Below are 12,384 nucleotides of genomic sequence, written 5' to 3' on the forward strand. Positions count from 1 at the left end.
GGGCGGCGCCTCCCGGCGCCTCCCGGCGCACAGGTGGGGCGGGGGGCGCGGGGATCCCACGCGTGGGGATCCGGGAATGCGGGAGGGGTGAGGGGTGTGGGGGCACCCAGCTCCATGGCCCTGCGGGGTGGCCGCGGGTCCCGGGCCTCGGGAGGGTCGTGGGGGCCGGCCCGATGGGCCTGGGGGCGTCCCCTCACTCTCCCCCCACTGCTAAAGGAAATCGCCCGTTTATTTGACAGAAGTGCCCCTAAGGCATCGCTCCTCCTCCTCCTGTCAGGGATCACCCTCTCAACCCCCAAATTGCCCTTCGAGGATGGCTCGTCTCCCCCTCCCTCCCCGCCCCCCGTTATTCCCTGAGGGAATTGCTCACATATTCCCTCGGAGCACTGCATCCTTATCCCCCTCACTTCCCATCAGAGATTGCTCTTCTCACCCCTCTGTGTTGTTCCTCAGGGAATCACTCCCTTATCCCCCAGAACTACTTCTCGGTGATTGCTCCCTTTGCTCCCTCGTGTTTCTCCTCAGGGAACTGTCCCCTTATCCACCAAAACTGCCCCTCAGGGAATGTCTCCTTATTCTCAGAACAGTTCCTCAGGTATGGCCCTTCGTCCTCTTCAGGGATGATCCCTTTGCTCTCCCATCGGGGATGGCCCCTCATCCCCAAAACTGCCCCTCAGACATGGCCCTGGGAGTGCTGTGGGTTCTCCTGCAGCCTTGGGTGGTGATGTGCCATCGAGTGGGGTACAGGGTACAGGGTTTTGGCTGCTGCACCCTCCCCTGTGAGGAGAGAAGAAGGGGTCACATAATTGCACCCCACATTTCACCCCCTGCTCAGGGACATGTCCTGAGCACAGGACCCCCACTGTGGTCAGTCCGTGCTGCCCCAGATCTCTCCCAGCCTTGGGTCAGTGTCGTGCCTCTCCTCAGGGTCACCAGCTCAGGATGCATCCAGGGTTTGGGTGAGAGTGTTTTATCCAGAGGGATGACATGAGTGGGACAGGCACAGCATGGAAAACCCCACATCCCTGGGTGTCACTTGGAAGTAACCCTTGGTTTGGTGGGAAGCAGAGGAGAGGAGGAATAGTCTCCCTCATCTGCCTGATCCCTGCTGACAGAGATCACCAAAATCCGTGAGAGCATTGGGGATGGAATTGAAGGAACAATTATTTGAGACCCCAAATTTCAGGTGGAACATTTTAATTTTAAAATGACCTTTATTGCATCTTTTCTGAAGCCCTGTGTTTTGGGGGTTAATCCACTACCATGAAGAGCTGTGTTGAGAATGACACCTGGGCGTGAATAACCCGTGGTGGTTAATGCTTAAGGCTGAGCTGCCATTTAAGAATTTGCAGCTCAGAGGAGCTGGGAATCGTGGAGCTGGGAATCGCCTCCACCTGGATGATGCAGATCTGATGTGGCTGATTGACATTCAGCTGGTTCCTTGGGGGAGCTCCAGTGAATCCATATGTGCCTCCCTCTTCCTCCCAAGGAAGAGCTCAGAGATGGAACCAACTTTAATTGGGTGGGGGAGGTTCCTTGGTGTGCCTGGAAGTGGTGCTTGGCAAAGGGAGCCTCACTCCAAACAATTTCAAACTATTGCTTTTCTCCTAAGTGCTCATATTACTGGAAGTTCCCCCTTCAGATTTCCCCCTTTTCTCTCACTTTAAGAACAAGCCACACTTGTTCTAGGCTGGTTTGAGTGTTTAGGGTGTCAGGTTTGCTCTCTTATAATTTGAAGCTTAATTAGTATTTGGGTAAGCTTGGTCCTGTCCTGAGAACTAGGCTTGCTGGGTGGGGACAGGTGATGTTCAGCCCAGAAATAAATGGAAAATAAATGAAGATTTGGAAAAAAAAAATGTCCCCAAAGTGAGATGCTGCTTAATTGCTATGAAATTCATCTGGTGCTCTGGGTGGTAAAGATAGAATGGAGTGTGTCATGGTGTGACATCCCACCTAAGGGTTCTAGAGATTTTAGTAAAACATGTCCGTGTGATGTTACAGCTGGGATATCCTGGTGATTTATGAAGTACTGTGGTTATTTCAGAAATAAGAGAGCCTAAAATAAAACCACCCAGACCCCTTCTGTGCTCAGTTCTTCCACAGCACCTCAAGAGTAGAAGATACTTTGGGTTGGAATTGAGTTGCAAAGCAGCCATGGGTTCAGTTGGAGAGGTGCTGTTTTGTTTCAGCGATCAGGGCAGGTGCTGGTGCTTTGTCAGATGTCTGAAATCATAAACTCATGGAGTTATTAATGCTGGAAAACACCTTTAAGATCATCAAATCCAATCATCAGCCCAGTGAAGCCACTTAAACCATGTCCCCAAGTGCCACATCCATGTTTTTTGCACACTTCAGGGATGATAACTCCACCACCACTCTGAGCAGCCCATTCCAGTGCTTTACAATTTTTTCTGTAAAGACATTTTCCCTAATATCCAATCTAAACCACCCCTGGCACAATAGTGCACAGTTCCCACATAAGTATTTCTGCATTCTGGTTTAATTGTGTAAATTTTTAAACCAGGCCAGGTACCCAAGCATAGCTGCAGGAGGAGCAACTCCTAAATAGAGTTCTTGGACAGCTCCTTGTGGTGCCTTGAGGAGTGGTCTGCAGCATCCTGCCTGTCATCCTCAATATGACTTCACTGTGTGCTGGGAATGGCTTTGGCAGACTGGGAAGAACAAATAATCCAAGAGATACAGTCCTGTGGGAGCTGGAAGTGATGGTGCAGGTGATTCCTGGTCTGTCTTCTCCTGGATGGAGCTGAGGGAATGTGGAGGGTTTGTAGGTTGAGGTGATGAAGTGGGATGTGCCCAGTGAGCACAGGTGATGTTGTCCACAGGTGCTGGTGCCAGAAGAGGTTTCTGTCAGAGCTGTAGGTTCAGGAGTGTTTCTGAGTGCACTTGGAAAATTCAGTTAATGGCCCTAATCTGAAAGGAGGGGAGATTTAGATTAGATATTGGGAAGGAATTCTTCCTTGTGAGGGTGGGCAGGCCCTGGCACAGGGTGCCCAGAGCAGCTGGGGCTGCCCCTGGATCCCTGGCAGTGCCCAAGGCCAGGCTGGACAGGGCTGGGAGCAGCCTGGGACAGTGGGAGGTGTCCCTGCCATGGCAGGGGTGGCACTGGATGGGCTTTGAGGTATCTCACAACCCAAACCAATCTGGGATTCTGTGCCTCAGGAGTTCGTATCAAGCCACAGAAACAGACAAAAGAAACCTCACAGAGCAGCCAAGAGCAAACATTTATTTGATGTGTGAGAGCCCAGTTTGTAGATAAAAGGTGTGAATGCGTTTGACTAAAGGATCAGCTGTCCAAGTATCTGCAGCCCTGAGAAGTTCAGGTGTTTCCCACCTGGAGGAGACTCCAGACCCTGTGGAAGTTCCTTGCCTACCTTGAAGCAGGCCCTGTCTCTGAGCCTTCAGCTCATTCCCTCTTGCTGCTGAATCAGCCATGAAGAAGATGGGATGGCCTTAAATTTTTTTTTATGTCAAGGCCAGGCTGAGCAGCTGCCTCGAAGCTTCATGGCACCAGCATGGCCAAGGTCAACACATTGATTAGACCCAGCAATAAGAGGGAAGGGTTTTTTTTCTTTACCCAGATCTGCTTCATCGTGCACAGTATCAATGGGATTAGAAATGTCTAAACCTCATCAGCCAGGAACTGCATGGGTGCATAATTAAACTTGTTAATTGGCCAGAAAATAGGGCCTGAGAGTGAGCAGGGCAAGCATGTGGGGATGCAGCCCTGTGTGTGCTCCAGCCTGGGAGATCTACAGCTTGGTGACAGCCTGAGTAAGATTCTGGCTGTTGTTTCCAGGAGTCTCTTCTGAGCCCATCCTGTCTTTTCTCAGGCATGTATTCACTCACAGTTCCTGTGTCCCATGGCTCCTGCTCCCCTGCAGGGCTGCTCCTGCCTCCTGCTCCTTTCACCCAGGGTCTGCATCCTCTGCAGCCAGCACTCCACCAGCAGCAGCAGCTTCTCATCACCTCTGGAGTCACCGAGCTCCAGCATGTCATGTGTTGCTGTGTTCCTGTGCCAGCTCTTCTGGAATAGATATTTTAAGGTTTCTCTGCAGTGGTGCAGATGGAGGAGGGAGCTGTTCAGTGGGGTAGTTGTGGGTTTTGAGTGGTTTCTTATGTTATTGGTGTTACTGTAGTGCCTGGACAGGGAGCAGCACTGGTGGGTGTGCAGATGCAACCAGGTGACAAGTGGTGCCAAGGTGAGCATGAAGCAGTGAAAGTTGTGTCAGGAAACAAAATAGCAGAAGGAAAGACATTTTCTTGCAGGCCTTCCACAGCCTGTAGTCAGCTTTGGGTCCTTTTGAAGACAAATTAACCTCAAGGAAGTTCCTGTGACTCTTACTGCTGACAGTCAGTTTACTTTGGCTCTTCCTGGTGCAGAGGGAATGAGGAGAAATCAGGTGTTGCTTTCTTAATTCTTTAGTTCTATTTCTGCTTATTTCTCTGCCTCCTTTCAGTAGTCCACTCTGTTTTGGCCACAAAAGTGTTTTAAAATAACTCTCTGTTGGATTTTCCCATCTAAAACAAACCCCATCTCTTCCTCCTGCAGACCTGCATGGCTGGGGGAAGCTGGTGGATGGTGTAGGAGGAGTGGTGAGCATCCCTGCTTTTCCTGGAGTGTCTTTAGAGCAGCTTAAGAAAACACTGGAGAGAGAGAGGGATTTTCTTATGTTAATTATGTTCTCTTAGTGTTTTAAGAGAACTTCAAATGTAGAGTCCTGGGTTTCTCTGGCACCTCCTGGGATCCTGTTAGGGCTCAGCAGTTTACAAAATCTGACTGATTTGTTCCCGACTGAAATGGAAGCAAACATTTGAGAGTTTTTTTAAATGAATGCCCTTTTCAAATAGCTTCTGAAAGCTCTTGCTCATTGAGGACCTGTACTGTGCTGGCTGTGAGAATGAAAATTTGAGACTGCAATTAATATATGTTAATTTTTAGTATCAGACAAAGCCGGCAATTGTTTTGCCACCGTCGCTGCTTTTGGAGGAACAAGGATTTTTGTTTCATCTGGCAATTCTGGTATTGTGAGGAAGGTTTTTATTTTTCTTGACATTTTTCTTGAGAATGGTTTGACAGAAATATGCATGTGTGTACTTTTTTGTAACCACTGTGGTTTGTCCCGAGCTCCCTGAGCCCATCAGGAACAATGAGCCAGCTCGTCAGCCAAACTCCGTCACAGCAAATGAGCCTGGCACATCCACGGAGCTTCCCTCCACTGTATCCCTGGGAAGCCTCTTCTGGATGGGAGGGGAGGGAAAAGGGAGAAAATGAAAACATTGTTTAAATGGAAATTTCCTACTTTTGAAAGGTCATTTCCTGTTAAATCTGACTGAAATTCCTCCGTAGTGCTGGACTTTCCTTGGGCTGGAGGTTTCTGCCCCAAGCCTGCTGTCTTCTGTGGATTTCTGTCTGCAGTTCTTGCTGCTTCTCTGGAAGTGTCCATCAAACCCCTGCAGCAAGAACCTGGAATATTCCAGCTTTTTTCTTTTCCTAGTTGGTAGAGGAGTGGTTGTAGTCATCTCCTGCAGCCTGGGCTGCAGTGCTTCCCTTCTGTGCTGAGTTGTGACCTTCAGTTTAACTTCAGGGAGCTGCATGGTGGCAGACACAGGAATCCTTCATGGCAAAGGCTCACCTCTGCATTTTTGAATAAGAAAGTTGGCAAAATGGCTTTTTAAGTCCTGAGGCAGGTACAGCAGTTTGAATATACAAAGACCTCTCAGCAGCCCAGGCCTGAGCCTCTTCCTAAAACAGGAGATGTCTGTTGAGGGGAGGATCACCTTGTTTGCATGGGAGTGCTGGGACATAATTTTTGCTATCAAACCTGTTTTGTGCAGGTTCCTGCTTTCAGTCTCTTTAGAGCTTATAGCACCCTTCTCTGTGCCAGTATTGCCATGTAAGCTCCCAGCAGTGCTGAGGTTTGTGTGCACCTCTCTGTGCTGGTTTGCTCTGAGGGAGGTTTGTTCTTCCCTCTGGCCTGAGCCAGAGCAGGTTATCCATGGAAGTGCTCAGCAACATGGGGAGGGCAGCTCCTGTGCCAGGGCTTGGGGTCTGCAGCTCCTGGTGCAGTTTTGTGTTTTGGGAACTTGCTCTGCCATCACCAAAGATGTGTGCCTGGGCCTGTGGGTAGTGTGCAGTGACAAGTTTTCCATAAGTGTTTCCAATAGGTGACTGTGGGGAGTTGCAGCAAGACTTGGGCTCTGTTTACTGGAAGAACTTGAACTCCTTAACTTTGCTGTTTCTTTGCTTCTCAACATTGGGATTATGTGAAAAATGCTAATCACTTGTTTTTAAAATTTTAAAAGTTTAATAGTAATAAAATGGTTATAAAAATAGTAATACAATTAGAGTAATTATAATTTGGACAATTTGAATTAGGACAATATGAGACAATAGAGACAAAGAGTTACGGACGTCCGGGTACCTTTTTTCTGGGCAGCACAAGCCTGAAAAAGGACACAGTTAACAGAAGATTAACCCTTAAAAACAATAACCTGTTGCATATTCATACACTTCATACATGATGCATAAATTCTATTCAAATACAGGATTCTGTCTGGTCATTGTTAACATCTTCTGAATCTTAACAGCACCTTCAAGGTGGGAAGAAGTTCGTTTCTTCTGATAAGAGGGCAATAAATTCTTTTTCTCTGAAAGATTCAGGTGTCCTGTGGCTGCTATTTTGCTGCAAGTCCTTTCTTTAAAAAAAAGTATCTTACATAGCATAGTTTCTATTTTAACATTTTTTTAAACCCAAAACTGTATTTAACACACTGCTTAAGAGAATTAATACAGCATTACTTTCTAACACAACACATATAATATTCATTTGAATATTTGTGAAAAACCAATCATAAAATGTGCATTTTTCACAGATTATACATAGGCTCCTACAGGGGCTTTACAAAGCATGTGTATTCTCTTCCATAATGCCCAAAATCTGGCCTTTGGGGAACCATTCCTGTGCTGTATGCCAGGGCAGGCTCAGAAGGAAGTTCCTTGCAGCTTTGGTGCTTTGCAGCAAGCCTGACCCTCCCTGCTCTTGCAAAACACTTTTGCTTTAACTCCACAAATGATTTGCCTTCCCTGAGGGTGGCTTTGGGGATAAGCAACCAGCCTGGGATTATTTTGGAATATAACTATGACTTAACATAAGGTTTTATTTGCATGTTTGTGTTTTTTCCACGTTAGGTTCGTGCTGGCCGTGGGCAGCGCTGTCTTCGATGCGATGTTCAATGGTGGGATGGCCACAACCTCCACAGAGATTGAGCTGCCTGACGTGGAGCCTGCTGCCTTCCTGGCTCTGCTCAAGTAAGCTGCTTCTAAAGCACAGCATAACTGGGATGCACAGACTTAGTGTAGCAAAAAAATGGTTTTAATGAAAGCAGGGAAGTATTTGTAGAGTGGAGATTGTTAATTTCCAAAATGAAATGCCTCTTTGATCTGTTCAATGGTATTTAAATGCTGGTGTTAAATCCCAGTTTTCTTGGGTAAAAGTCTACTGCAGCTACTGCATTAAAAGAAAAATTATATATATATGTATAATATTGTCCATTGTGTTATAGCTTCTTATTCACTAATTGGTTTGGTTTCATCTTAATGCTCTTTGAGAGAAGAGAGGAAAAGTGATCTTTTGAAAGCTGTGTAAGTTACAAACACTTGGAGCTTGTTTAGGTTGTGAGCAAGTTGTAACAGGTGAGCAGGGGTGTGTAATAAATCTCAGCCATTCCATGTGGTATCAGCCTTTGTGTGGATTTTATCCCTCTTTTGGAGAGCTGGGTTGGAATTTCCATTTCCAGTGTGTGTTGCAAGTCTGTGTGCTGGAGGAGGAGGAAGAAGGGGCTGTAACATCCTATTCACCAATTCCTTTAAGCTTGGCTGCTGCTGTACAACATCCAGCAGCAATCCTGAATGGATGCTGGAAAGTCATTGTCCTGTTTCTATAGGATTTCTGTAACCTACTTCCAGGGGTTTCCAGTCCTGTGCTCTTGTTCCCCACTCGCTTCCTGCTGGGAGCAGTCACTATATATAGCTCTGGCACACTTTTTGCTTTACCTTCAGAAAGTGCTTTGGTCGTGCCTGTGCTGTCTTGGAATATTTTAAAATTGATCTGGGCTAGAATGAAAGGCCAGAAATAATTGGGAGCCCCGAGCCCCTTCCCCTTTGGCTCGCTTTAAAGCAGACACCAGCACGTGGGGAATCCCTCTAATTGGGGTGTGCCTACCAGCCATGTGGATCTCTCTGGAGTGCAGAGCTTGTAACTATCTTTAAATCAAATTCACAAATTCACTAGATATTTGTGAGGCCCAAATATCCTGTGAATTAGAGGCAAAAATCCTGATGTTTCCCTGCCAGTGCTGAGATTTCAGCACTTGATTAAACAGCGATTTCAGAAGAGAACCCATCATGTCAAAAGACAAAGTGTTGAGTTTAGGTGGATTTCAACAGAAATATTGACTTTTTTTTATGGAAGAAGTCATTGGTGGATTACCTCAGTGCTTCTGAGCTGTGTCCATGGTCCAGTGACATCTTGGGTGCTTAAATCTAGAAATGAATTTTTAAGTTGCTTTTAAAATGCTCAGAGCTTGTACCAGAGGAAGTTTGGGTGCTGCTTTCCAGGAGAGAGCTGACCAAATATGTGGTATGAGTTCCTGGAGTAAAACCAGTCCCTCCAACACTGATCTGGAATGGCAGCTGATCCTTACATATGTCTCTGGACTTGGTCCAAGCCATGATCTAATGCTGTAGGATCAGGAGCTTATCCAGGGACAAAGTGCCCATCCTGAATGTTCTGCAGAAGGTCCTATCTGGATGCTGGATTGTGATGGAATTTGTGGGCTAGTGACCTTTAATAGGTCTGCTGTAATTGTGTAAGACATTATTTTTATTATTATTATTATTATGTTAACCTAAAGATGAGAACACATCTGATTGTCTGGGATTACAGTCTAAATGTTCTTTTAAATTGATACTGGGTTTTTTCACAATATCACAGTTTTTTTACTCTTGTTGTCTCTCTCTCAGCACCCACTGGACTGTGGTAAACAGAAATACTGACACAGTCACTGAAGTAAACAAATAATTGGTTTTAGAGCCACTGTGTTCTTTTAATCTTGGAATAGAAAGGATTGCTCAGTGCAAATGGGGCTGGGAAAGGGTGTGTGCAAAACACATTGATTAACCTGTGGCATGATGCTGCTACTGACAAATGCCCTGGAGCAGCACAAAGCCTGCTTTCAGCAGTGACAGTGCTTCCCTGCCTGTGGATCACACTGTTGATGCTTCCCTGAGTGGCATCCTGGTCTTCTCTAGCTGGAGGAGCAGGAGTTCCTCTGCTGCAGATGGGAATGCTGCCTGGCATTCCCCTGGAAGAGCCCTTCCAGGAATAGCAGCCACACAACCTGCTCCTGTGTCCCCTTCACAGAATGCAGAGCAAAACATTGCTGGAGTTTCCAAAATATCCCCTGGAACAGGCATGCCAAGCACAGTTAACACAATATTGCATCTCTGTGCTTTGTGTCCTTGAGATCCTGACTGGCAAATGCTCCACTGGTTAAAGGAGATAGAGTAAAAAAAACTCTGCATGAGCTGTTCAGCCTGGAGAAGAAAAGGCTCTGGGAAGAGCTCAGAGCCCCTTGCAGGGCCTGAAGGGGCTCCAGGAGAGCTGCAGAAGGACTGGGGACAAGGCCTGGAGGGACAGGAGCCAGGCAATGGCTCCCACTGCAGAGGGCAGGGCTGGATGGGATCTTGGGCAGGAATTGTTCCCTGTGAGGGTGGGCAGGCCCTGGCACAGGGTGCCCAGAGCAGCTGGGGCTGCTGGCAGGGGCTGGAACAAAAGAGTCTTTAAGGTCTCTTCCAAGCCAAACCATTCTGGAATTCTGTGATAAGGACTAAACCACTGCATTACTAATTTTACTGAGCTCAGCCTCAGTTCCTGCTGTCTCTGGTCAGTGAGTTCAGGTATTAGGGGGCTCAGTCAGGTTTCTTTTGTTTTTCAGATCATGAATGTACTTCCTTGTTTTGGCCTAACAGTGGAGGCTGGTGCTTTGCTGCAGCATGGCAGTCCTTGTTTTTCACTGCAGTTAACTCTTGCTTTGTGCTGAAATTACACTGTGAACTGTACTTAAACATCTGTGTCATGAAATGAAACAGTTCAATCTGTAAAGAGATGAGAAAGGGGAGTGTGGGTAAAGCACCTCGTGTGCAGTGGATGGATATGTCTGAGTGCTTCTCAGCACTTCTGAATTAGTAGTGTAAAATGGAGTTTCTCTTCTGAGGGAGGCAGGCAAGATTGAAGATTGATTTGTCCTTGTTTATTCTAACAGCCAAAAATATGAATTTTAAGGGGTGCCCTTGGCCAGAGACTGTTTTAGCCTGGTATAAGTGGTAGGCTGAGAGCTCACTGGTGGTGAGATGCAAGCCAGTTTGAGCTGCTTCTTCAGTGGAAATCCCAGCTGTTAAAAGTTATACTGTAAAATGTCTGCTAAAAAAAACCAATCTTGGTAAACCAGAGTCAGAGGAAAGGATGTGAAAACCCTTCTACCTCTCCAGTAGGGGAAATGGACCAGGATGACAGGCAGAGGCACAACCATGTTTTCTATAAATTACAGGGGTTTTACCCTGTTACCTTAATTCACCACAGCAATGTTTGTTTGCATGTTTTCAGATTTCTTTACTCAGACGAAGTTCAGATCGGACCAGAGACTGTTATGACAACACTTTACACAGCTAAGAAATATGCAGTTCCAGCCCTTGAAGCTCATTGTGTGGAGTTTCTTAAAAAAAACCTCAGAGCAGACAATGCATTCATGCTATTAACTCAGGTGAGTTTGTGATCATCTGCTGTCAGCAAGGTCCAGCACAGTCAGAAAATGGGAATTTTCTGGGTGTTCCAGAGTTGATCATCCAAAGTGGAGCAGCTCTGGGTTGCTTTGAATTCTTCCTCACAGGAGTCCAGCACTGCTGAGCAGGTTCTTACAAAGAACAATATACAGCAAACGTTGCTGCTGTTTCAGATCTTTCTGTTTCACTGTGGCAGGTGGTTCCTTCCAGAGTGTGAGCTGGGGATGGAGTTAACAGGGTGGAAAGATTTCATCTGCCAAGAAGAAAAGTGGAATGAGAGGATTTCCGTGTGTTACAGAATCAGGACTGGTAATGCTGAGCTTTCTCTCAGTGCTGTGTCTGGCTGCTCAGCCATTCCTTGAAGGACTTTTGTGCAATACTTTTCCTGAAGTGGGGGTGAAAGAAAACCTTTTCATGAGTGCTTTGGTTTATTTTCCTGGGAGAGGAGGAAAGAGGTGCTCTCTTCCTCAGCCTGTTCCAGCTGCACCTCCTGCACTGAAGGCTCACAGACCCGGAGTGTCAGAGCAGCTGTTCCTTGCCCTGAGTCTGATCCAGTCTCTGAGGGTTGGGCTCCTCCACCTTCCACTTGACTCTTGAAGCAGCAAAGTAGGAGACAATGTTTATAACTTCTGCTTAGTTTGGAAAAGATCAGACTTTGCATCCAGGTTGATTAAATGAGCATCAGTCATCCCCATTTCCCAGCCCTATCTTCTCTCTCTGGTCCCTGTCGCTCTCTCTCAGACAGCTGATGCCATATTGGTGACATCCACAGTGCTGTCATCTGTGTGGTGGAGTCTGGCACTGCCAGGGACGCCCTGTTCTGGGTGCTGTAGGAATAAGAAACACACAGGCTTTGTGTGTGACTTTCTTTCCTTCGGGGAATGGGCAGACTGGAGTGGCTCTGGAGGGATATTTCTGATCAGCCAGCTCAGGAGAGCTGCCGTGATGTCTGATGTTAAATAGAGCTTGCAGAGGAGTTTCCCAGCTGCACTGAGGTGGGAACCAGCACACCAAGGTGCCCTGGCTCTGAGGGATTGCCTGTCTCAGCCAGCATTCCTGTCTGCTGGACTTTTCCCCTTGTCAGGAGTACAGGTGTCTCAGGCTCTGGCTGTAGGTACCATGTGGGTGGCAGTTGTGCAGATATTGAAGCAGTGCTGGCCTGAAGCAGTCACTGCTGGGCTATTTTCTCAGGATTAGACTGGGATTTTTTTTTTGTTTAAATATTTGGATCAGTTCTCAAAGTAGTTCCATGTTACACTGCTGTTTGCAGGCACTTGTCACCACTTAGGTTCAGCTCCTGCTGCAACACTCCATGTCCTTCTTCTTCACCTATCCTCTTTAACCTGGCCCTTTTCCACATGCCATGGACAGATGAGGCAGCCCCTGAGATGGGGGGATCCACCCTGCACTTCCCAGAGGCAGATTCGGGACTTGAAGGCTCTTGATTGGGCAATGGCAGCCAAATCTGTGCTCTCATCTGATGCATGGTGGGACAATTGCAGCTCCTCTGCTGCAGCTTTCCT

The 12,384-nt window shown here is 47.0% G+C and overlaps 1 protein-coding gene across 1 annotated transcript in view; it reads left to right on the forward strand.

Moving 5' to 3' along the window:
* The first annotated feature begins 6 nt into the window (after nt 1-6).
* Nucleotides 7-12,384, forward strand: part of BTBD2 (BTB domain containing 2) — a 23,917-nt gene continuing 11,539 nt past the window's right edge. Inside the window, exons 1-3 of the mRNA XM_005427299.3 lie at nt 7-33; nt 7,211-7,330; nt 10,686-10,842. Of these exons, the coding sequence (XP_005427356.1) occupies nt 7,248-7,330; nt 10,686-10,842 (240 nt within the window). The 5' untranslated portion in view covers nt 7-33; nt 7,211-7,247. The remainder of the gene's footprint in view (nt 34-7,210; nt 7,331-10,685; nt 10,843-12,384) is intronic.

This window comes from Geospiza fortis, unplaced genomic scaffold (genome assembly GCF_000277835.1).
Source record: "Geospiza fortis unplaced genomic scaffold, GeoFor_1.0 scaffold254, whole genome shotgun sequence".
Taxonomy (NCBI): domain Eukaryota; kingdom Metazoa; phylum Chordata; class Aves; order Passeriformes; family Thraupidae; genus Geospiza; species Geospiza fortis.